Consider the following 25,768-nt stretch of genomic DNA (forward strand, 5'->3'; position numbering starts at 1 on the left):
TTTAATCTCAGCTTCCTCTGGTGGTGGGGAGTGGAAAGGGGGCAAGGTGGAGAGTCCTGCCAGAGGGGTGGTAAGTGGTATTTGCAGGGCTGAGGAAATCTTTCGTTAGCATTTATTTTGAGCCCCTGCCCCTTGTTCCCGGGTCATAGAGGCCGGGCAGGGGGTGTGGTCAGGGCTGGGAGGGGAGCAGCATTCACTGCTCCTAACCCAGGGACAGAACCTTTGGCTGCTGGGGGGTTCTCAGGGCTCGGAGAGCAGTTTGTGCTTGCTGTGCCCCTGGGACACCAGAGGGCAGCACTGGCCCACCTGGGCCTCCCTGTGGCCACGCTCTCAACAACGTGAGACTCAACACCCCCGTTTTTTAACAACTGTTTTCTAATGCCCCCCCTTTACCATCTTGAAGCGAAATTAATTGCTAATAAAACTTACCTAAGCAAATAATAAATATGATGCCTTAACTAAAGGAGAAAAAAAAGTAACTTGTAATAAACGAATGAGTTGTAACAGGTAATGCTTGGGCATGGCTACACTAGATGAACACAGTGGAGCAGCTGGGTGTTTGCGCCCATTGGTGCTTCACGAAGAATTACAAATGCAGGTGGATGTAGGTGTGTTGTATTCGTGACAGAAATACACTGACTTTTCACAGGTAAACAACTCTTGGTAATGTTAAAAATAAAATGGGATACAATTGTGCCTTTATTGCATTCTTGGAAATTTCAGTTATATTAAAACTGAAAAAAAAATTTTTATTTATGTACAAAATAGAGTTAGAGTCTGTGCTCCTATAATTATAAACAGGCTTTTTCATTTAGTCCCACGTGAATGTCCAGCGGGATATTTGAAAATCAGTTCTTCTTTGTGAACTGCCTTCACTGAGAACTCGAGCCTGTGCCAGAGGATATGAGATGCCCTGTCTTTCCACCCTGACTTAAGCTACCTGAGAGCAAGGCTTTGTGTTATGGGTCTTCAAACCCTCCAGAGTGCCCATCACAGTACCCAGTATGGACTCACTGAGTACAGTGGACTGAGGGAGTCCTCTGTCTGAGGGTGAATCTCATCCACCCAGGCGGAATATGTTGACTGGACAGCTTAAGGGCCTGGACCCTGAATATGAGGGTTGAGGTAAACTGAAACCAGGCTGGAGGTGCCCCAAATAGTCTGGCAGAGAGGAAAATCCGGGGCTCCGCATTTTTCTAGGCAAGATCCGTTCCCCTAGAAGGGCCCTTTCATTCCACTGGCACCTCACACACATATTCTAGTTGTAGACAAAGGCTGCATGCCCTTGTGAAAGAAAACAGGTAACTGGTTCCAAAACTCACTTTCTGGCCAGAGCCAACCAGTGGCCCTGCAGGAGTGGCTGATCAGCATAGAGGGGTAAAGAAGCTTCTTCCTGGAGCCCTGTGGGGGAAGGGCTCAAACTCAGCCCATGGCTGGCCAAAAGGCAGCTTCCCTGGTGGGTGCCCGGTAAGCTGCGTGCCAGGAATGCACCAGTGCCTCCAACCTCCCGTGCAGCCTTGCCCAGGCCAGCTGCTGCTGGCACATCGCTGCTCACTGGAAGGTTTCATTTTGTGTCTTGGCCATAGCAGCTCTAGTGTTCCTTCCTTGCCTGCCTAGTATCCATCACTGATGGCTTTTACAGCAGGAGAGGGGGGTGGGCTGACACCAGCCTAGTCTCACAGAGGTCTCTCTGTAAGATGAGGCAGGGCAGACTGGATCAGAGTCCTGTGCTTCATTCACTCAAGTTCCACCTTTGCAATTTTTTTGTTTTTCATGAGGAAGATTCACCCTGAGCTAACATCTGTTGACAATCTTCCTCTTTTTTTTTTTTTCCTGAGGAAGAATCGCCTTGAGCTAACATCTGTGCCAGTCTTCCTCTATTTTGTATGTGGGTTGCCACAGCAGCAAGTCTGACGAGTGGTGTAGGTCCACATCCGGGATTTGAACCTGAAAACCCTGGGCCACTGAAGCAGAGCACACTGAACTTAACCACTATGCCATGGGGCTGGCCCCTTCAATTTTTTATATCCATGAACTATGTGTGCTTTTTATTTATCTTGAAATGACCCAAGGAGAGAGAGGATTGGGAAGCATGTGGTGTGACATGACTTGCTGGTGAGTGGTCGATTTTGCACGTTTCTGCTCCTGAGACCAATTTCTAGGGGATGTCAAGGATAGCCAAGTTTCATTTATTTGTCCAAATATAGGCATGATCAAGAATGTTCTAAATGAGGTGATGATTTACAGCATCAGTTATGGAATTTCCTCTGATCATCTGATTGGGTCACATGAATTTAAACTGCAATTGAAGCTTTACTTTCAAAGTTCCCTCTCTTCTCTGTGCCAGAGTATGACGACGAGAGTGTCACAAATTCCTAAAAATACACCCAAACAAGCATATCTGAACACACTGTGGTTTGTTCACCTTAAGAAGAATTTAGAATGCAGTATCGACAAGGATACAGGAACACGGTTTGGGATGGGATAGAGATTTATGCTTAACTTTGTCCTGGACCACTGATATGAAAGGATTCTCATTTCATTTTACAGTTTCCATAATTGTAGCAATTATCTCTGAAAGATTTTTGTCCACACTGATCTGGATGAAATTTTCTGGAGCTGATGGGGGCTCCAGAGTATCAAACTGGGACTGCAGTAACTCGGGGGGCATAAAATGGCCTTTTCTTTTGAGTAAGCGTCCAGAGATGACCTCAAATGACCCGCTCAGGTGGACCACAAGGAGCTTCACCTCAGCCAGCTTTTCTTCCTTCCCCGACTCATCACACTTCAGAGGTGCACCATCTTTTCCTCGTATTAAGATGTCTCTGTACATTTTCTTCAGAGCAGACCAAGCTAGAACCACATGCTGTCCTGAGGCTACATCTCTGTTAGAAAAGAAAAGGGAGGGGGGTGGTGCTAAAGAATGACGACATTTAAAATAACTGGTGTCAATTCCAGGTGGAGGACTCCGGTCCTACTTCTCTGCCAGTGGGAGGCATTACAACATGGTGGTCAAGCATCAGGCAGTCCTGGCTTTGAGGTAAAGATCTTCCACTAGTGAACTCAGCCATCTTCGGCAGGGTATTTACCTCCCTGAACATCAGTTCATCCTCTGTTAAATGGGGCTGCTCAGAGTACCTGCCCACAGGACTGTGGTGAGGACACGTTTATCAAGATGCTTGGTACACAGGAAGTGCTCGGAAAGTGTTGCTTCTGCTCCTGTGAATGTAGGATGTGGCTCAGCCACAGGGTGTGGACACGGGTGGCTGCTGGCGGGCGCCTGCGCCACACAGCTCAGCTCAGGTTCTCTACAGGTGTTCAGTGATTTCAATTTCATGATTGGCCTCTCCCCATTCCTACTGTACAGTATGCTGGAAGTTACCAGGGCAGAGCTGGAGAAATCAGGAGAAGAGGGACCATCAGTCCCCATGTGATCAGTGAGCAGGACATGAGAAGTTTCCAGGGAGGTGCAAATAAAAAACCTGAGCTAAAAATAGAGGCAGAGTGACAATGCACCACTAAGGGAAAACCAGAGTGGTCCAAGACAGTACAAGAGAGTGAGACCTGGCTTCCACCCAGCCAATGTGTGCCCTTGTCCTTGGGGAAGGGACTTGAGTACAGAGGTAAAAGGTAGACCTTGGCTTGAGTACCTAGTAGAAAGTTCACTTCAGAACAGAATTCTGAAGGGGCCTGCCTTTGAACTTATGGCCAACGTAGACTGGAGACCCAGTGGATGGAGTGTATCATCAGCAACGAACTTAGGTACCTGAGCCTTCCAGCTCTTCCCACGGGCCATGAATGAGAGCTTGTTTATTCTGGGTCTGGAGGTCTGATCTCTGCTCTCCTGAAGATCTACACTCCTGCTTCCATCACAGGTCAGTATATTTGAACTCTGGCAAGTCTATTTGTGTTAGGGCAGGAGTTCTCAAACCCTGAAACCCTAAATCCTAAATCAAAACCCTAATCTCAAGCAAAGACAGGGTTGCCAGCCATGTCAATGTGGTGTAAAAAAGTATACTTGAGTTTTAATCGTAATTTCATGTGGCTCAGAGGGTTTTAGATGTATAAAACATGACTTCATCTTAGAAAGCAAGATTTATAACCCATTCCCTGCCATTTCTTTATCCTTCTCCCTGTCGAAACCAGGATTCCCAGGGGTCAGGCCCACAGATGGGTGGAGGGACCTCATTTGCTCAGAGGCACGCTACAGAGCTGGACAATTTGGGACTTCAATCCTGGTGGCCAATTACCTCTTGACTTACAAATGACCCCAGATGTTCCTGGTTGCCACAGCTTGAAGTAGGGGGAAGAAAAAGTGGTGATTAAGGTATGGCTATAACAGTGGTGGCGTCAGTTATAATTTTTTGAGCACTTATTATGTATTAGTTACTGTTCTAAGTGCTACTCATGCTTCATCTCACTAATTCTTCACAATAATCTGTGAGTAGGAACTATATTTATCCCCATTTTCAGATGAAGAAATAGGCTTATGGAAGCCAAAGGGATGACCAAGATTCCCAGCCGGTAGTTGTGGAGCTGTCTGGAAGGTTGCCTCCAGAACCCGACTAAACTATGTGTCAGCCAAAAGGCTGAGTTAAAATCATTGTTGGTTACTTGATAGAAGTGCATTGCATTTCTGGGATCCTTTATCATCAGTCAGGTGTGATTTCAAGACTGTATTTTTTTCCTGTACTTTCTGATGGGTTTTATTTACTCACTGGCTTCTCCAAGACCTGATGCTCTTACCTTAGTAAAATGTCATGCAAGTTGCAGAGCCATGGAATCCTGTCCTGAAATTGAAGCAGATACACAGTGACTTTTCCAGGTAGTGCTTGTTTGTACAGAAACATAGTTAATCATGTTCATCAGTGTTAAGATCCAGAGAGATCATGGTGGTTTGAGAAGTAGGCCACACACAAGGCTGAGGGGCCAGGTCACTGGGCAGTTAAGCACAGAAACATTTCCTTGGTTCAGGGGTCAGGGGTTCTTTTCACAAGAATAAAAATTGCCCTAAAAAACCCGTGTGTGTCTCCCTCCATCATTTTCCCTGGTTCTGATATGTTTACAAATCTCCTTTCATTGTACTGCATGATTCTTTAGGTGCCTGTGGTCCCAAATGCAGGGACGCATTCACATGAGCCCTATGTCAGCTACTCCCTGGCCCTATTCTTCAAACCCTCCAAAAACAAAACTCCCCTCAGATAAAAGCATTGTGAGAAATTTATATTTTTCCAAAGAGAAGACAGAGGAAGTTTACGTAGCATACCTTACACCTTACAGTGTTTCACAGAGAAATCCTCCTGAGACATGTTCTCTCCTTCCTGGGGTAAATACTGATTGGCCATAATGCATCTTTTTAAACAAACTTTTTATTATGGACATTTTTAAACATATACAAAAGCAGGCAAAATAGTACAAAACAAACACCTACGTACTCATAACCCAGCTTCAACAATTTTCAACTCACAATTAATCTTGTTTTATGTCATGTCCTAACCATTTCCTCACCTGTGCCCCCATCCTTTATTTTAATGCATATTCCAGAAACATAAGGCATTTTTAAAAGTCCTTGCTTTTAAGTATTTGATTACTACCATTTTATTTAGAGTTTTTACATTCATATACTTGTGAATGACCGGTGTTTTTTTTTTCTTGTATAGGACATATTAAATTTTGGTTATCAAGGTTATAGCAGCCTCATAAAATAAGTAGAGTAGCTTTCTTCTGTTTTTCTAATCTTTGAAACAGCTTGTATACAATATATTGTTGTTATGGACTGAATGTTTTTATCTCCCCAAAATTCGTATGTTGAAGCCCTAACCCTCCAATGTGATGGTATTTGGAGGTAATTAGGTTTAGATGAGGTCGTGAGGGTGGGGTCCCCATGATGGGATTAGTGCCCTTATAAGAAGAGACCAGGGAGCTAGTGCGCACTCTCTCTCTCTCCTGCCTCTGCTTCCCAATCCCCCCACCCCCACCCCCAGTGAGGATACGTAAGAAGACAGCCATCTGCAAACCAGGAAGAGGGCCCTCACCAAGAACCCGACCGTGCCGGCATCCTGACTTGGACTTAGAACTGTGAGGAATAAATGTCTGTTGTTTAAGCCTCGCAGTGTGTGACATTTTGTTACAGCAACCTGGGCTGACAAACTTATCTGAAAAACCCCCTGGGCCTGAGCCCTTTTCTGAGGGGAGATCTCTGATTACAGATTCAGTTTCTTTAATGAACATTGTGTTATATTCGGGTTTTCTAGCCCTTGATTCAATTTTGGTGACTGCAGCATCTGAGACAGCAGAAAGAGACTACACATACACAGAGATCTCTGGTCCCTTCTGATTCTCAAGCCAAATGCAGCATCAGGAAGGTCACATTTTCCTTTCGGGGGGAAAAAGCAGACTGTGTCCCTGAGCAGTGTCTCTGCCACCAGATCAATGCCATCCAAGCCCATTTTCCCACAGTAATTTATATTTTTCTATAAAATTGTCCAATTTTATCTGTCTTCAAATTTACTGACATCAGATTTTTCACAGCCCTCTTTTCATTCCTAATCTTAATTGTGCTTTTTTTTTCCTCTTAGATCAGGCTTGCCCGAGATTTGTCTATTTTTATTTTTTCAAACAGTTAGTTTTGCTCATCACCTACATAGTTTCTTTGTTTTATATTCTATTAATTTCAGCTTTCATTTCTAGTTTTTCCTATATTCTTCCTTTTTATTATTTTTTTCCTACTTGAACACTTAGCTCATTACTTCCCATTCTTGTTATTTTTCCAAAAATGCATTCTGAGGCTATACGTTTCCTTCTAAGTAATGTTTCAACTGCATCCCATAAGTTTTGGTTGATAGCACTTTTGTTGTGCATTTCTAAATATTTTATAATTTCCATTACGATTTTTAGCTTATAAATTATTTATATGTTAATGTTTATTTTTCAGTTTTACTTAGTTATTTTTACAGTTTCCAACCGTTTTAGCGATTTGTGAGGATTTTTATTACTGATTTCTAATTCTTTTGCATTATGGTAAAAAAAAGTCATCAGCATTATATTGATTCTTTTGAATTTCTGGCAAATTGTGCCATATGGCACTAGTGCCATGTGGTCTAGTACATGATAAATTTTTATAAATATTCCATGTATTTGAAAAGAATTTTATTTTTTATTAATTGTTATGTCAAGCTTGATATATTTGTTGTTCAAGTCTTCTATATCCTTAATAATTTCTTTTGTCTGTTTGATATATCCATTTTCAAGAGAGGTGTTTTAAATTCTTCCATTAGATTGAGAAGTTGACAGTTCTCCCTTCTGTCTTTGTGTATGTCAGAAAACGTCTTTATTGCTCTTACTCTAATAAGATTTCAGTTGGTAGACAATGCCTGGTTGACAGCTGTTTTCCCTCAACAGTTTGAATATTTATTTCACTGTATCTGGGTCCCTAATGTTGAGAAGTCTCTCGATATATTGGGCAATACTTTAGAATATATATTTTCTCTTTGGTAGCTTTAGGTAGGAAAAAAACCGTTTTCATCTTTGATGTTTTGCAATTTTACTATTTATTCTGTTCAAGACTCATTTTGTATATTCAGTCTGAGGACTTATGCCCTGGAAAATTATCATCATCTCTTTGAATATTGCCTTTCTCCCACTCATTCTGTTCTCCTTGCATTACTTTTAGCTGTATGTGAAGCTTTTCATTTTATCATACTAATCTCTTAATTTTTCTTAAATATTTTCTAATTTTCTAGCTCTCTTCTGCATTCTGGGTAATATCCTCCAGTCTGCCTTCTAAGTCACAAGTTCTCTCTTCAGCTGTGTCTAGTTTATTGTTTATTCCATCCATTATGTTTCATTTCTAATATTTTTATTCCATTCTTTTTCATATTTTCCTTTTCTTGTCTTCCATTTGATTCTATTTCTAGGAGCACAACTTCTTCCATTTGTGCTTTTGCTGATTCTTCTCATAGTGGTTCATTTCCTTTCATGGTTTGTAATTTCTGATTGTAGGCTCATCTTCAGCAGATTTTTTCCCCTTGTGGGAGTCCCGAGTTTTGGAAATATTTCCATAAGTAGTTTCACCAATTCCAGACCAGTTTTATATTAACTTTTCAGCTTGGTCTCTGCCATATAATGTGAATTTGAGTATAGTAGGGGCTCTGTTCTCAAGGATGATTTTTTTCCACCTGTGGCCCAGGGGAGATAGCCAGATTCTTTGCTGTTTCTTGAGTCCAGTGAGTGGAAATATTTGTAATCCTCCCAAAGACAGCCTTCATTTAAAGATGTTATGCAAGACACTCAGGTCCAGCTTCATGCTTTATACAGGCTTACAGCCTCATCTCCCATCTCTACAAGAGCATCAAAACCTCAGCCCCCACCCTCCTGGCTTTTATGCAGTTCCAAAACCTGGGAGAGGGGGTTATTTAGGTTTAATTCAATCTTGCCACTTTGATTCTGGCACCTGAGAATTTCTCATTTGCTTTTGACCTTGGTTAAGCCCTTGGCTATTTTGTTCTCCTCTTGATCTTTTCCACCAGGATCCTTTCAAGCTTTCCAGCTCCGAGTCACCACCTTTAGCTCCTATATCTCCCCTGGGCTCAGGCTTTTCCCATTTCTTATTCAGAGTAATTCAGTCTTCAATAAATAAGAGTCATTCTACCAAGGCAATTATTTTGTGCTCAGCAAACTAAAGACCCTCCAGTTACTAGGACTCTACCCTTCTCAGAAGGCAGAGGTGGATTATAATTTTTTTTCATATCAAATATATGAATTTTTAAAAAAGCATTGTGTGCTATTATTGGGTTGAGGGTCCTGAGTTTTACTAATCTGAGAATTTTTAAAGACATCATCTCCATGGACACACTCTTCAACCAGAGACCACTTAGGAGTTCAAATGCAATAGCTACAAAATCCACAAAATCCACAAGATAAAGATCAAATGATGACCACACACAATTTACACAAATGATATCCTAAATGACAACAGCTACATAATTTACAGAGATCATTACTCAAATTACAACAGCAACTACAGTGTACACACATGCACAAAAGTATTTAATGAAGGAAACATTTGTTTATTATTAGCACTTGTCTGGGTGCTTATAATTCCCCTATATTCAGTGGAACAAGCCTGGTTATTTGTAAACGAAGTAACAAGATGATGAAGTTTACCAGCTCCAGATTTGCAGATCACAAAGAACTCTGTGCTTTATGGGGAGACTTTATGTGCCCTTGGAAAAGAGTATATGTGTTTAATGTTTATTATTGGCAAGGTTTCCTGGTACATCATCATACTCAAAAACTAAATGTTCTAGAGAAGTCTGTGAGGAGAAAAAACGCTGGAGGGGCTATATTTATGCAACTTGAAACTACCACTGCAATATAGTATTTCCTGGGCACATAGTGGGGACGGGGAAGAAGCATGTCGCGGATAGGTAACAGGGATAATTAGCTGGATTTACTGAGTCACGCAGTATTTTCTGATGGAAAATTGCCCATGATTTGGATTTCCACTTCCCTTCATCCATCCACAAGTGTTTGTCGTTTGCTCAGGGAGACCCAGACACTGTTCTGGGTGCTTTTTGTCCAATACTCTAGACATCATCACTCTGGTTTAACTTCCACAGTTCCATCTGAACTCATCTTCCTAAATTCCTTTCTTTCTTATATTCCTTGTGATTAGCCAAGCTTTTCTACCATGTTCATGGACTAATGGAGATGAAAAGGATAACACTATTATTTTTAAGATCACTGTTTTTTTTAACCTCCCTGCTATATTTTCTAAAACAGCTCCTCTAACAGAAGGTTGTGACAGAGTAGGGTGACTGAGCCTTGAAGCCTCACACGTAAGTAGGATGGGCTCTATTTCCTCCCCAAGGATGCAGTCCTATAAAGACGTGGCACCTTCAGGCCAGCAGGATGGGCAGCACAGGCCCCTTACCTGGTAAAGTGGTTACTGAGCACATAGGGGACTAACTTCAGAGTGGGTTTTTACCTCTAAACAGGGGCAGCTGACTTCAAGTCCCAGAAATGATGTCAGCTTCTATAAAGTTAACAAGTCAAGGGATGTATCTTCTTACAGCAAACGGGGCCACAGTGAGATACTTTCCTATGGACTTAGAGAAGGAAATAAGACTGTTCTCTAAGGGTTCAATTTAAAGACCAACACTTAATGGAAAGGGGCAGAGATGTACAAAGTCATCGGAAGGAGCAAGAATGACCCTCAGGCTAGCAAGACATTGCTGTGATCCAACTAACTATTTTTACACATATAAAGGAAGCACGTCTGTCCTGGGGAGGCTTGGCGGACATGGAAGCCCCGAGCAGGGGCACCGTGGATTTAAATAGTGAAGCACCGTCCAGAGGACACGGAGTCCTGGCCACTGGACTTTGAACATAATGTTCTCATCAGTAAACCTCTTCCTACTAAGGGGATGATGGTCTCACACCATTAGAAACTTTGGTCCTACCTCTCCCACTTTTTTGATTGCATGTTCACTAAGTAACCTTCTGATTGTATGTTAGCTTCTGAAAATCTATGTATCAGATTGATGTGTTATGGGCCATGTGACTTTATGTTTCTCCTTGTAAATTAATCAGCTGGAATTTTGATTTTATGCAGGAATTTTGTGAACCTGATTAGTGGGGGTCTCACGTGAGAGAGGAACCCATGTTCAATGTGTTGACAATATCAAGGAGTTGAGCATGTAAGATGGGAGAGCCGGCCCTGGGGACCTATCTGGTAGTCAGCCAGCCTTCTTCACAATGCATCCCTTGTCATTGTGCAAGTCCCTCAATGAAACTAAAAATCCTGAGACTAGTGCTGTGGATGCCAATCCCCACTCAACAAGAATTCTTGGTTTAGAAGAGGAGGTGGTCAGAAGGTTCACACGGCTGAACATGAATTCAACATGTATTCAATACCCACTTACAGTTCAAGGAGCAGTTGTAACGATGAATTAGGCCTGATTCAGAGAAGACACAACAAAAAATTGTGCTTCTGCATGAGTAAATGTTCATAGTGGGTTTAGGATGAATGAAGGAGAGAGGATAATTTGTTTAATTCCAAGTATGCTTTAGATATCACGTCTTTCTTCCCATTAGCAGAGGGGCAGACTGGTGTATTATTCAACTCAGGTTGCACATTTCCTCCATCCCATCTGCACAAACGTCTCTATTTGTGCTTTAGAAGTGGAGATCAATCCCTGTATTATTTTATGGCTTAGGAAACAAATAGGTTATTTCATTAAGCTGGGTGTTGACTATATTATTCATTACACTTTCTTCATGCCTGAAATATTTCATAATAAGAATGAAACAAACAAATTAAACAGAAAACATGTTTGGGTAATGAGCTTTCTATCCTGTGTACAAGGAAATGGACGTTTACTTTGAATCCATGCTTTTTTATTGTTTTACAGTGCCTCGATACATGCTTTAGTCAGAATAAAGCACATTGCTTCATTTATTCACAGTAAAATTCCTCAGAAGCTCAATTATGAACACTATACTTAATAAATGGAAATATAAAACTATTTAAACAGAAATAGGTGCTTTCAGACAGCTGTCCAATCAGAACGTACCTTGGACCCGTCTAATCGCGGCATCAGTGAGGTCTAGGTCCACCGGTCACAAAAACAATGAGAGAAGGTTGGAGATAAAAGAGAAGCATGTTGAACTTTGCTCCTGAAGTTTCCAAGTAGTGAGCCATAATTAAATAATCAAGATCCTTCCTTGGGGGATCACATGGGCCACAAGGAGAAGGATTTTTCCAAGGCAGCTTCGGAGGCTCCTAGACTCCCGTGTGGACAGCAGAATTCCCATACCTGGTCTGCGTAAAGCCAGGCCTCAGTGTCACCTGCCTTGAATCCCCTACGAGGGATGTGCTTATCACGGGTCGCACCTCTCTCCTGCTCGCACCCTCACCCTCACCTTCACCCTTTCTCTCTCCATTTAACCAACCCTGAGTCACTTCCGCTGTAGTATTTGTTTTGTGGATTATCAGGGCCTTTAACATAGTAAGAAAAGTAGGGTCTTTGCAGTTAGAGACTCCCCTCACTGTGTGGCTTTGCTCAAGTTACTTAACTTCTCTGTGCCTCCCTTTGTTCATCTGTAAAATGGGGAATCATATGTAATTCATCGAGTTGCTTTGGGATTTAAATAATAAAAGGAGTAGACTCCACTTAAACATTACTTTTTGGCTGATTTAATAGTTGAGATAAACAGTATTTATTTCCAACTTTTAAGAGCTTTAATTCGTGAATTTGGTATGCACTGGGCTTTGTTTCCACAAACAATGAGTACTTACTATGTGCAAAGTGCCATATGGAGCGCTGGGGATATGAATATGAATGGTGCAGTCCCTATCCTCAAAGGGGTCCCAGCCTGATGGAAGAGACAGAGGGGTAGATGAGCAGCTAATTACCCCCAGGCCAGTGATGAGGGCGATGATAACACAGTAGGGGGAGGTCAGTTTTGATCAGGCCCTGGGAAGACTAAATCTTGGAGAGATTTCAACTGAAGCGGAGCCTGCCACGCAGAGGGAAGGGCATAATCCAAGACTAGAAGTATTAAAGGTGGTTTACCAAGACTCTAGAGGAAATGGATGACGCAGATGCTTAGCACCAGTGAGCAGGAGGCGTGGGAGCTGATATGTAAGGAAGGTTGGAGAAACCAGATGGTCAAGACCTGGAGTGACCTGCTACAGAGTTTGGACTTTATTGCAGGGTATTCAGGAGGACCTGGACACAGGAGCTCCCAATTCTGTGTTCTAATATTTGTGATTCAGATCTCCTCTTTACAGATGCAGAAACTGGGGCAAGACGGAGGAGATATTAGAGCCAATTCACTGAACTCTGTGAACAGTTACTATGGATGATATGATAAATTATGAAAGTCAAACACACAAAAAGAGTCTTAGGGGAAAGAGAGGAGGAAACAACACAACCCAAATGAGCCATCTCTGCCTGCCAGGTCTGATGTCCAAGGTCATGTCTTTCCTGAGAGTCCCACATGCAAGGATGACAGGGAACAGTGTACGCCTTCCCCCGCCACCCAGTGCTCAAGCACTTAGAGTTAAATCAGAACATATGAGGACAGAGGACGCTTCCTGGGCTGATGGTTTCAGTGATCTATGGAAACATCTAGAGAAACAGTGTCTTCTGGAAGGGGCTGATGGTTAGAGGGCGCTCAGAGGAACAGATAGGGTGGAGTGTGGCTAGCACCGCTCAGGGAGGCGGATAGAGGGGAAGGAAAGAGTGCGAGGGGAGTGGAAGGGATGAGGGACTGGTTTTACCTGGTGCAAAAGTGAACTTAAGCCCATAGAGGAAAGAATCATCTAAAAAGAATATATACCAAAAAAAGATAAGGGAAAAAACTCCAAAATTCAATTAGCAGGTATTTTTGGAAGGTGAAACTAAGGGTGATGTATTCTGTGAAAGAATTTTTCTGCACTTTCCAAATTTTCTATACAGGATAAGTATTACATTTATAATCAGGAAAAAAATGATCAAAAAACCCCTCTTTTAAACAGACCTGGAAGTTGAAGTCTGCTCAAGTGTCACTGTGGGCTGCCAGGACAGTGTGACCCTCACTGACTGCAGCTTGGAAGTTCTTTATTATTATCATCATCATCATGCTAATGACGTATTGCAGCCTGGGTGGCATATCTTTCTAGGCCAGCGCTGTCCAAGAGAGCTTTCTGCCATGATGGAAACGTTCTCTGCGCTGTCTGGATTGGTAGCCACCAGCCACATGTGGCTACTGAACATTTGAAATGTGGCAGTGCAATCCGGGAACTGGAGTTTATATTTTATTTAATTTTAATTAATTTACATTTAAATAGCCTTAAGGAGACGTTGGCATGTTCAGCTCAGGTTCTTTCTCTTCAAACTTCAGCCCTCTGAGCATAAAACCCTCCTGAGCCCTCCCGGGACTCTTCCCCAAGCAGAACCCAGACCTCTGCCTCAGACTCTCCACTTGATCCTCATCCCAGTATGGGAGTAGGGGCTGGTTGCCAGGGCAACCAGGAGAGCATTGGTGCCAGCCCACCCGTGACCAGACTCCCTGGGCTCTTGTCAAGAACGTAAATCATTTGCTGTTCTACCTCCTTCTCTCACTGTTCTGCTTCTCTCTAAAGTCTGGCTAACACGTAGAGTTTCTCCTGAATATATTTAGTAACTCGTTATGTTTCTTCCGGTAATCGATAACCTTTTCTTCTGTATAATAAACTCCTCTTCTGAATCCCTCCCCTCCTCCCATCCACACTGCCCACTTAACAAGCTCACTTGTGAACAAGAGGAAGGATATTGAAATGCCATTTTAAAATCCATCCATTTGGGTTGCTTTACTTGTCCTTTAACTTAACTTTTATTTGTACTCCAAGGAGAAAAATGACACTGGCACAGTCACACTTGACACTGTAGAAATGGCTTGTGTTACATATACATGTGCACATAGACTTGATATTAGCAACAAGAATACATAAGAAGTGATACTGATTGAATGCTTTGTGCACATTTTTACGTTCTGCTAGGTCCCGTTACCATCCCTGCTTCACAGGAGGAAATGAGGCGCAGAGAGACGAAGCCATCTGCCAAAGGTCACACATGCTTAGTGGTGGAGCCAGGTTATCCACGTTATGTCAGTCATCTCTAGTATATCATGATTATGTTTACATTATTATTCTGTTCCCTCCTCCTATCTTCTGAAGTCAAATGCTGCTAACTTAATTTTGATGGTTCAAGGGTTGAACCATTGCAAACTCAAGGTGCACCCCCTGAACTAAGCGACGTGCACCTGGAGCAGTCTAGAATTAGACCTAGTGACGGGTTAGTGACGCAAATCCTTCAAGGCCGGATAAAGGCAAGTGAGTGAGAGGGTGGGTGCACAGCTGGGGTGAACCCTGGTCACTGACAGGGAAAACAACAGTGTTGGTCTCTGGCCAGTCCATTCTGTCCCCGCCCTTTGGTCACCCTGGGCACACGGGCTCGGCTGGGCCCCTGCTCCCAGCTGCGCGGTGCACCTGGCCCTCGACCTGCCCTCACAGTCTCTCTTGGGCTACAACTAGTTACACCAGAGCGTTTATCCAGTGTGCAGCTCTGGTTGGAGAGAGACTCTGTAGGAAATGGCCTCTGATGGTGCACACAGGAATGAAGTGCTATTTGTTCATTCCTTCTCTCATTCATTCATTCACTCACAAATATGCCACAAATATTTTCTGACATTTACTGTGCATCAGGCCCTGGGGATATACAACAGTTAACAGAAATGGCCACAGTCCTTGCCCTTTTGGAGGTAAAACTAGTTGTAGAGATAAATATTAATCAAATTCTCACACCATCAAATGCCAGCTTGCAAGTGGGACAAGGGCAATAAGGAATGTGGTGCTATGAGAGTTTATTATAGGAGGTTTTACTTAAGTGGTGAGGGAGGGCTTCCCTGAAGAAGTGGCATGGAAGCTGAGATGAGATGTGAAGGATGAGCAGGGATAACTCGGTGAAGAGGGGAAGGAAGCACATTCCAGGCAGTGGGAACAGTAGATGCAAAGGCCCTGTGGGGAGGAACATGGCAGCAGGAGGGAGTGAAAGGGGCCACAGTGGCTCCAGGGGAGCTTGGCAGGGGGTACATGGCACCCAGAGAGACTGGAGTGGGCATGGTCAGTCTGGCCTGACCACGCATGTTTAGGGGTTTGGTTTAGATGTTTGGTCTTGACCCTGAGATCAGCAGGAAACTTCCAAAGGGCCAGATTTGAATTTGCAAAGATCACTCTGGCTCTGGGGTAGACGCCAGAGTCTGACAATGGTGGCAGGCTGATAGGACCTGGGAAGAGATGAACTTCCCCAGGTGTGAGGCCCAGGGAGCCTCTGCCCGCTCAGGGATTACATCTGCAGATTAAAATCCTGCAACAAAGTGTTCTGGCAGACCCTGCTCAAGCTGGCGCAGAGGGTGGTGTGGCTCCCCATGCTGAGTTCAGAGAGAAGTTCATGGCCAAAGCTAATACATGTGGAGGACCCACTAGGCACCTGGCTTTGGAGCACTGGACACTGGTTATCTCATGACTCAGGAATCTACTACACCATGTGCTGCAGAGTTCTCAACCCACATTGCCCATGTGGAACATCTGAGTTGGAAACAGACAGCGAACGTTACCTGGTCATTCAGCGGTATCCCTTTTCCCATCTTCATTCGATTTTCCTCCGGGTGATAGTCGTCCGCATCACAGAATTTCCATCCTAGCTTTAAGAACAAAGTGAAAGGGTGTATGTGGCAGGTAGTGCGGCCCATGTGACAGCCACCATGGGGTTACTAACAACCCTGCCGCCCTCTTCCCCACCAGCAGCCCAAAGACAACCACAACCCCCCCCCCCCCGCAGAAGGAAGGGGGTTTGTACATCACTTCATCCTCCCTGCTCACTGGCTGCCACAGCTCCTTTTCTTTTCATCACTATTTGTCATCACCAAGGAGGAAACCAGAATTGTTCCAATGCGTTTCACAGGCCGTGTGGCAGTGTCTGTGGTGACTTTTACAAACCACTAGAGGCCAGAAGGAGGGGGAGGGAGAGAAGCAGGAGACCACACAATGGACTCATGATTGGGAGGCATAGGGACTGGTTACCTCGGCCTGCTGGCTGCCCACGGTCGATCTGTGGAGAGGACAGAGATGTTCAAACGACTGCCCTTCCCAACTCCCCCCCCCGCCCCGGCCGCCTCCTTCCATCCAAGGACGCCCTGGAGAACAGATGGCTGCCTTGCGAAATGAAAACAGTAGAACTTTATGATACTGACGCTGAGAGTGATGCTCTTGACCCTGGAGTCTAGAGCCTGACTTTCGTGTTCTCCAAGAATTTAAATAAAATAATTATCTAGTTACCACTAATTTTTCTTTTCCACAAAGAAATCTATAAGAGCTCATTAAACTCTTGAAGTTTTTTCTGAAGTTTTTTGGCCCCTGTTCTCTAGATGTTTATTTTTTGGGAAAGATACTGAATTAATAAAGTGATACAATTCTGCAGAGGATATTGGAGGGAGGGGTCTGACGGGGGATTTAACCTTCCGGCACCCACCCTAGGTTCAAGGAGCTCATTAAAGCATTAAAACATTGTTTGGGGTTTAAAGGAGACACACTCTTAAAAGAAAGGATCTGGAGAATGACCAGCACTCATTGAGTCTGGGAGTTAAATGCTCTCTGTGCCATGCATCTGGTCATACCCTAACAGGCAGGATGCTCCGCGAAAAGGGTCTGGGTCTTGGAACCTTTAACCCTTCCTTTAACCCTCAGTTTTCTCACCTGCAAAACAAGGGCACTGAGCCACATGACTTACCCATTCACCTACTCATTTCACTCAGCCAGTATTTACTGAGCACCTAGTAGCTCCTAGGATATAATGGCCAGCCCACTGAGACATGGTCTCAGCCATCCTGAGGCTTACAGTCTAGTGCTGGGGGAGGGTGAGGCTGGCAGACACTTAATGATCAATGAAACCCCTTCTTGCTCTCAATTCCTAAAGTTTCGCCCAAATGCCAATCATTTAAGGATTACCTTCAGAATTTTTGCTGCATCCTCCTACCATTGCACCATGCCCTCTCTCCTGAGTTTTGCATACCACCTCTACAATTATTGACTTGATATTTTTACTTAACTGCTTCACTTTGTAAAATTAAGTACATGTGTTAAAAAGGGAAACTCCTTTCCTTATAAGGAAGCCATCATCACTTGCCTTAAATAGAAGGTAACCAAAAAGATGTATACAATGAAAACAAAACATTGTGATTAAATTCTAGCTGGATACTGTTGCCTACCAAGGGTCCTGTCTCTTTTGCTAAGAAGGTATTGGGAAGGTGTTAAAGACACCCTCGTACCAAACTGAGACCTGCTCCCTGAGGTAACCACGGACTGAAAGAGAACTGAAACCTGTCCCACTATGTTCCCTCCGTGGAAGGCTGCACAGGGTGACAACATGCAGCCTAGTGGCTGGGCCTCCCCCGTCAAACCCCCGGGCTGGTGACGCCAGAGCCGTGCGTAACAGAAATGACACCTAAGAGTAAGTTAGATTAGCCAGGAATGACCATGTCAGCCACTGTTCACAATTTAAAAGAAGAGCTAACTAGATTTGGGGGTAGAATGCCAGGAAGAAAATAGAAGGAAAAGGAAAAGTCACTGTCTGCTGCTCTTTCCAAACTTCTTAAACCAGAGAACAGCTGGACTCTTGACTATGGACCAGGGACCGCCAGCAGAAAAAGGGCACAATGCTCGGCTCATAAGAGACTGGTCAGAGCCAAGCATTACAAACCAGTTTGGGGCCTAAATTGGTCTAAATCAAGATCAAGGAGACTTAAAAAGACAGTAGGACAAGGGTGGTAGGCTGGGGCACAGAATAAATGAGAAAGATATGCAAAAGGCCTGAGCTCATTCTGGCAGTAGGAGGAAGGAAACCTGGGAAGAAGCTGAGGGTGGCTTCACTAAGACTGTTAAAATGTAAAGAAAGCGACACTCCCACCCACTCAAATAGCTCCATTCATTCCTTTATCAAATCAACAATATTTACTGAGCACCTGGTGCCAGGCATTTTTTAGACACACATCAGTAAACAAAAATGGGAGAAGATCCCTTACATTCAGGTAGGGGAGGGGGAGACAATAAACACAGTAAATAAGTAAACGTATTAGTTGACATCACTTTTTTTTTCCCTCCCCAAAGCCCCAGTACCAAGTTGTATATTCTAGTTCTAAGCCCTTCTTGTTCTTCTATGTGAGCCGCTGCCACAGCATGGCTGCTGTCAGACAAGTGGTGTGGTTCTACCCGGGAACTGAACCCGGGCTGCCGAAGCAGATCGTGCCGAACTTTAACCACTAGGCCATGAGGGCTGGCTCAACATTACTTCGTTTTAATAGTGTTTTTTTTTTTTTAATTTTTTTTTAAATTTTATTTATTTATTTATTTATTTCCCCAAAGCCCCAGTAGATAGTTGTATGTCATAGCTGCACATCCTTCTAGTTGCTGTACGTGGGACGCGGCCTCAGCATGGCCAGACAAGCGGTGCGTTGGTGCACACCTGGGATCCGAACCCAGGCCGCCAGCAGCAGAGCGCACGCACTTAACCGCCAAGCCATGGGGCCGGCCCTAATAGTGTTTTTAAATAGGATCTTTCTGGTTTGGGACTACTGTTCTCTTAAGCTACTTTTTTTCCTCCAAATGTCATGGAGTATACTTAAAAATCCTGCAGAGCCCCAACAGGGGCTCACAAATGTCACCAAAGAACTCAATGTTGCTACACCCATTGATGAGTTTATTCAGTTCTCAGTCCTTTTGTTACTGAGTCCATCAGCAACGGCTGACATGGACCTTGAACCAGCAGTGGGCCAGTTTCTGTATCTACATTCACTCCCTTGGTGGTTCAACAACTCATGTCTTTAAACACATCCACACATTGATGACTCCTCCCTCTACAGCTAAAGGCCCTTGCCTCAACTCTGGACTTGCACATCCAGTCACCCACGGCAAATCCACTTGGATGACTGATAGGCACGTCCAACTCACCACATCCCACATGGAGCTCCCGGTATTTTCTTCTAAACCTGCTCTGCCTACTGCTTCCCCATCAAATAATAGTAATTCCTTTCTTCCAGTTACTCTGGCTAAACATCTTGAAACCATCCTCGACTCTGCTCTCCCTCTCTCATACCCTGCATCCAGTCCATCAATGCATCTTTTGGCTCTACCTTCAAAATATCTCCAGCATATGACCATTTCTCTTCACCTGCATTGTTTCTTTGACCTCATCTCTCATCACTCAACCACAATGGCTTCCATGCTAGTCCACAAAGAAACCAAGCCTCAGGGCCTCTGCACTTGCCATTGCCTCTGCCTACAATGCCCTTTCCCCCTGCCATCGACAGGGCTTACTCTCTCACTTGTGCATCACGCTCCTCCTTCCTCAGAGGAGCCTGCCCTGACCATCCTGCCTGGTGCTCTTTGTTCTACTTACCCTCCTTTATTTCCCCACAGCACCTACCACCACCTGGCACACTGTACATGTATTTATTCACTTACTGTCTCCCATACTAGAAGGTAAACTCTTTGAGGGCAGGGATTTTTATCTGTCCTGTTCACTATATATCACTGACACAGAGTAAAGACTGAGCTTGATAAACACTCACTGAATGCATGAATATCATAACCATATAAATCACGGTCAGACTCCCCCATGTGATCCAAGGCAGAGGGGGAACACGAATAGCTCAAATGAGCTCACACAGCCAGGAAGCAGGGTAAGCAAGCCCCAGGGCTCCTGACTCCCAGACATCACCCCAAAGCAGCAGTTCTGCATTCTCCAACTGCTTCAAATCATACAACAGCTAGGGATTTTCAGACTCCATGTTTAATTTTAATTTCAGTTCAAGATTCCCAAAACTATTTTAATTTCTCGAGATTTGAGGCTGAAAAGGCCACAATAATTTTGGAAAGGTAAACCTACCTACCTGGAGCAAGGAAGAGTCTTTTATATATACCTGACCACATGGGCAGTTCCTGATTCAGAAAATTCTAGAAGGGTACTACAGGCCTTTGAATGTTATGATATTTCAGTTGATTAGGTGTTGTCTTTTGCTGCCTCTGGTGGAATACTGCAGTAGCTGACTTTTCCGATAAACGAAACACATTTTGGTCTAATCACGAAGCCAAAGGCTAGATAGACCCCCGTGCCCTCAAGTTGGCCAGACTGGGCCGGGCAGAGGCTTCGTGGTGTGCAGTGTTCCGCCTTCCTCACAAACCCTCGAGGCCACCCTCCGTATTAACACTGACTCCTTCCCGTTTAAGCTGATAAACACTGATCAGCAAGGCCGGGCCTCGCAGGAGGGGCTGCCCCTGCGCCCAGCCTGGCGAGGGTCCGCAGGAGCCCGGGAAGAGGCTGGCCCCCGCGCTCTGGGCCTTGCACTCCTCCGTCTGGTTCTGCCAGGAGGCCCCCAACACGGGCGCGTGTGACGGCCGAGCCACTCCCGGAGGCGAGCGGCACCTCTCACTCGCTGTGCGCCCCGGCAGGCGCCTCTTGACAACCGGCTTTCGCTCGCGCCTCTCCGTCTGGACATGGAGGACCCGGGTCTCAGGTCCAGGCCGGGCGCGCAGGTTGGAGGGTGGGGAGAGGGAGCAGTGCCCGGCCTCAGTTTCCTACTGTGCAAAGTCGCGGGGGTGGGGAGGGGGCTCCCCAGGGCCCTCCCGTCCCCACGGGCCCGGACGACAAGGGTCTGGCCTCCGCCGCCTCCTCCCGGCGCCCCGCCCCCGGCCTCCCGGACCTACTTCCCCGAGCCGCTCACGCCCATCACCAGCACCGCGCCGGGCGCCGCCATGGCCTCCAGGCCGGCTCTGCCTGCCGCCTTCCGGGCCGCCGCCCCGCCGCCTCGGAGGGCGGAGCCGCCCCGCCCCGGGCCGCCTGGGCCGACGCCGCGCCCCCGCCGGCCGCCCGAAGGGGTCGTCCGGGGGCCGCCCCAAGTGGGGCGGGAAGAGGAGCCTCCCCGCTGGCAGGAGGGAGCTCCCGAGCCGCTGCACCTGCCGTCTCCACCCCGGCCCCTTAACTGCAGGAGTGCCTGGCCCTCGCAGGCCCGACCCTCCTGCTCCTCCTCCAGTAAAGGAAATAGCTTTTATTTGTTTAATGATATCGTAAAAACAATGCGCAGAAAATAAATTCACACTTTCCCACAGCATGGGGCAGTAAGCGTCTATTCCTCCAATGATTCCCCCCTTCCTCCCTTATTCATATGTGTCAACCTAGGAAAACAGAAACCAGTTTAAGAAGCAAAGCGTTTATTTGGGATCAAAGACTTGCAATTCAAGCACAGGTTCAGCTAGAAACCCAAATAGTGTCCCACATAATATTTGTTCTTGATCTTCTGTTAGCAGTTTTATGATGCCATTAGTTTCTCTGTTAAGAGTTCTGTAATTTTTTTTTTTAAATTTTATTTATTTTTTTCCCCCCAAAGCCCCAGTAGATAGTTGTATGTCATAGCTGCACACCCTTCTAGTTGCTGTATGTGGGACACGGCCTCAGCATGGGTGGAGAAGCGGTGCGTCGGTGCACACCCGGGATCCAAACCCGGGTGGCCAGCAGCGGAGCACACCCACTTAACCGCTAAGCCACGGGGCCAGCCCAGTAATTTCTTACCAAGTTCAGTTTTATGTGAAAGTTTATCAGAATCCTGTATTCTAGAGTGTCAGAGTCCTTTCTATGAATCTCTCTGAAGATGAGACATATTTGCAAAAGCATCTCAGAGTAAAAACATAACTATCTATAGATAACAAAAGACAATGTTATAATACATTTGACAAACCTGGGTATTTTTATGACATACAACATTTTAAGATAACTAGAATTACAAGTGATAACATTAAACCAGGACATATTAAAGTTTTTAAAGTTTCATATAACTTCTAAAACATTTATATTAATAATATTCACCCATACAATATAACCTAAGAAGGTGTATCATTTATTTGACAATGCTTCCCATGAGATTAAACATACCAAACAAGCCTAATTAGTTTTTTTTTTTATATATAATCTCTGTGTTTATGTATTTATTTATTTGGTGAGGAAGACTGGCCCTGAGCTAACATGTGTTGCCAATCCTCCTCTTTTTTTTTTTTTTTAAGATTTTATTTATTTATTTATTTTCCCCTCAAAGCCCCAGTAGATAGTTGTATGTCATAGCTGCACATCCTTCTAGTTGCTGTATGTGGGACGCGGCCTCAGCATGGCCGGAGAAGCGGTGCATCGGTGCGCACCCGGGATCCGAACCGGGGCTGCCAGCAGCGGAGTGCACGCACTTAACCGCTAAGCCACAGGGCCGGCCCAACCAATCCTCCTCTTTTTGCTTGAGGAAGATTGTCCCAGAGCTAACATCTGTGCCAATCCTCCTCTATTTTGTGTGTGGGACACCTGCCACAGCATGGCTTGACGAGCAGTGTGTAAGTCCGCGCCCGGATCTGAGCCCCAGAACCCCGGGCCACTGAAGCTGAGCGTGGGAACTTAACCACTACACCACCAGGCTGGCCCCACCCAATTAGTTTAATATCTTTGTTTTTATAGGAAGAGGGAACAAATCTTTCCAGGTGAGGTGTTCCAGGGACCCTCTGAAAAACCTCAAAAGTTATTTCTAGGTCAAAAAGACTTCATTTAGAATTCGATTTTTGGAAGTTTGTAAAAAATATCAAAATGTTTTAAAACATTTGGTCAAATAGGATCATAGGTCACTGTGAAACAATGCTTAGTTATCCGTTTAACCATGGTGACAATGAAAGATTTTCAGCAAATACAGAACTTTAAATAGTTGTAAGAAAAACCTTAGCTCTTGTGATTAAAGACCTGATAAAAACAATAAAGGAAATTATTTTGATAAAACATAAAATCCCTGCCTTTGTGGTAGACTACTGAAAGATAAAGAAAAAAATCTTTCATAATCTCTTTATCAAGAGTAGACTAGGGCTGGCCCCATGGCTTAGCGGTTAAGCGAGCGCTCCGCTACTGGGGGCCCGGGTTCGGATCCCGGGTGCGCACCGATGCACCGCTTCTCCGGCCATGCTGAGGCTGCGTCCCACATACAGCAACTAGAAGGATGTGCAACTATGACATACAACTATCTACTGGGGCTTTGGGGGGGTGGGGAAAGGAGGAGGATTGGCAATAGATGTTAGCTCAGAGCTGGTCTTCCTCAGCAAAAAGAGGAGGATTAGCATGGATGTTAGCTCAGGGCTGATCTTCCTCACAAAAAAAAAAAAAAAAAAAGAGTAGACTAAAAGCCCAAGAAAATCTTGTCCTTATAATAAAGAGGAAACCAAATTCTAATTTTTTACTAGCTTACTTTTCATATTAAAACCCACTTACTTAATTAAATTCATTCCAATCTTAGCCAGCTTGACCAAGCACAAAACTCTTTTCTCAGGGTTCCTCCTCCACAAACCTTCTGTAAATTTCCTTTTTACATTCAGAATTTGTCCTTTCTCATAACCAGTGTTACTTTAGAACAAATTTACTTTCCTAAAAATATCTCCATTCCATATACCTTCTTTTTTTTTTACTGAAAACATACATTTTCCTCATAGCATAAAAATTTTAATGTGGCACAAGACCATGTTTATTAATAGACCCAAACATCTTTTAGTTTTTTCTCTAATAAGAAGCCAAAAGTAGATAAACATATGTTTAGTAATTAAAATCTAATATTTTATCTTATCTGGAAATGATCTAGATACTCAATAAATTTCTATCATTTAACTTAGAAAACTCTAAGGTCTCAAGTTACCAAAAGGTTTTGAAGTTATTTTTAAGTACATATACCATAACACATAATTACTGTTAAAAAGTTCACCTAAAAACCTTTTACTCTTACTTACATCTCTTTAGCTTACTTGTTCCCAATAATTATATTTAGATTCCCTAAAAAAACTACATGAGACATGAGACAAAATCAGCCATCAATTTATTGCTGCCAAATTTTGTAACAAAGAAAACATGAATTTGTTTGGCCTTTGGTAAGCCTAGCTAGAACAAAAGTTGTATATTTAATGTTGATAACTCTAAAGACAACAAACTTAAATTAGCTTTAATACTGAATCTTTTCCTAGGTCATGTGATCCTGAAACTCCTCTGGGTTAATTTCTATTATATTTAGAAATAATTTATATAAGTGTTTACTTTAAGCCAATTAAATGGAGCTCTTTTAGAAATTATACCATCCAGAGGTAGAAAAATATCACATATAAATATAACATACATATATATAGACACACATACATAGAGACCCCATAGCTATTGTTTTAAGATTACTGCCACGAATCAGGTACAGTAATACAAAGCTTACTAGTTACGAAAGAATAGTTTGATACAAATTTTGTTTCTGGCAGATGGAATAAATTAAGGTTACCTGCTTTGATGGCTAAATCTTTTTTTCTATTAATATTTGTGGAGAAGACACTTAAGATGCTAGATTTTGGACAAGGGTGCTTCTATAGCTGTTTGCCTCTTTTTTCCTTCAGTCTTAGGAATTGGTAATGGTCTAGATAACAGTTTCTGGAGAGGTTACAAACTTTTTGAGATGAATAGGGGCGGTTTGAGGATTGGTGAAAGGGAATGGGTGCAATCTGAACTGCCCCTAAAGCTGCATTTCCAGTTTTGCAAAGATTTCTAAGTTAAGGACCATTGCTCTCAATTCCTCAGAAATTGGGTTGTAACTTAAATGGCATCATAGATTGATCTCTAATTTGCTTCTTTCCCTCTGGGCACATAGTTTTATTTTAACTTAGGGAAGAAGGCCTATAAAAAAATTCCTCTCAGGCTCCAAATATCAGCTTCCAATTTGGCCAAATTACTGATCAGAAGTTACTAAATCCTTTCAAATATCCTGCCGGGTTTCAGCCTGGACGCACAGTAAATATTTCAGTATTAAACAACTCCATTAATTTTTAATTTTAGTTTCCCCTTGGCTGTTTAAGGGAATAACGTAGCAGTTTACCAGAAAATCTCTCAGAGTCTTGTTAACTCTAGGAGGGGCCCATTCAGGGCCCTCCTTTGAAGGTAGATATGGGGGTGTCTGTAAAGCCATTAACTTTTATAGTCTTTTCTTTTAGGTACCTCTTACCATTTTTTCTTTAGCTTTTTGCAATGAAACTTTCAGTGAGACTATTTTAGAATTTTTGAAGACTTTGAAGTGCACTTCTTAAATGATCGTATCTAATTGGAACATTCCTTCTAATGGCCAGTGTGATTCCCCTGAGGCTGGTAGCAGA

The 25,768-nt window shown here is 43.8% G+C and overlaps 1 protein-coding gene across 12 annotated transcripts; it reads right to left on the reverse strand.

Annotated features, from left to right (window-relative positions):
- Positions 1–408: 408 nt before the first annotated feature.
- Positions 409–21,398, reverse strand: IDNK (IDNK gluconokinase). Of its 12 annotated transcripts, none has more exons than XM_087444402.1 (6): positions 21,287–21,338; positions 16,610–16,637; positions 16,144–16,226; positions 11,577–11,609; positions 4,747–4,790; positions 409–2,885 (listed from the first exon to the last, which is right to left on the reverse strand). In XM_087444402.1, the coding sequence occupies exons 3-6, from the start codon at positions 16,177–16,179 to the stop codon at positions 2,540–2,542; spliced, it is 459 nt and encodes a 152-aa protein (XP_087300528.1). In that variant the 5' UTR covers positions 16,180–16,226; positions 16,610–16,637; positions 21,287–21,338; the 3' UTR covers positions 409–2,539. The 12 variants fall into 12 exon arrangements, with proteins under 12 accessions (XP_087300528.1, XP_087300530.1, XP_087300527.1 ...); XM_087444408.1 differs by lacking the exon at positions 11,577–11,609 and adding an exon at positions 15,707–15,803 and having other exon boundaries at positions 410–2,885; positions 16,139–16,230; positions 21,287–21,391; XM_087444397.1 differs by having other exon boundaries at positions 412–2,885; positions 16,144–16,230; positions 21,287–21,389.
- Positions 21,399–25,768: the final 4,370 nt, after the last annotated feature.

The sequence above is a fragment of the Ceratotherium simum genome, chromosome 20, assembly GCF_057802395.1.
Source record: "Ceratotherium simum simum isolate JZ-2026a chromosome 20, ASM5780239v1, whole genome shotgun sequence".
NCBI classification, from domain to species: Eukaryota; Metazoa; Chordata; class Mammalia; order Perissodactyla; family Rhinocerotidae; genus Ceratotherium; species Ceratotherium simum.

Bases quoted from the DNA above. Each gene is read 5' to 3' on its own strand.
- IDNK (XM_087444408.1), bottom strand. From the start codon at position 21,336: ATGGCGGCGCCCGGCGCGGTGCTGGTGATGGGCGTGAGCGGCTCGGGG. The intron at 16,231-16,609 runs GTAACCAGTCCC...TTGTTCTTAAAG, and splicing joins TGGGCAGCCAGCAGGCCGAG to CTAGGATGGAAATTCTGTGA. The intron at 15,804-16,138 runs GTTCGCTGTCTG...AGGTCCTATCAG, and splicing joins CCGCTGAATGACCAGGTAAC to CCTGCCACCATTGTCAGACT.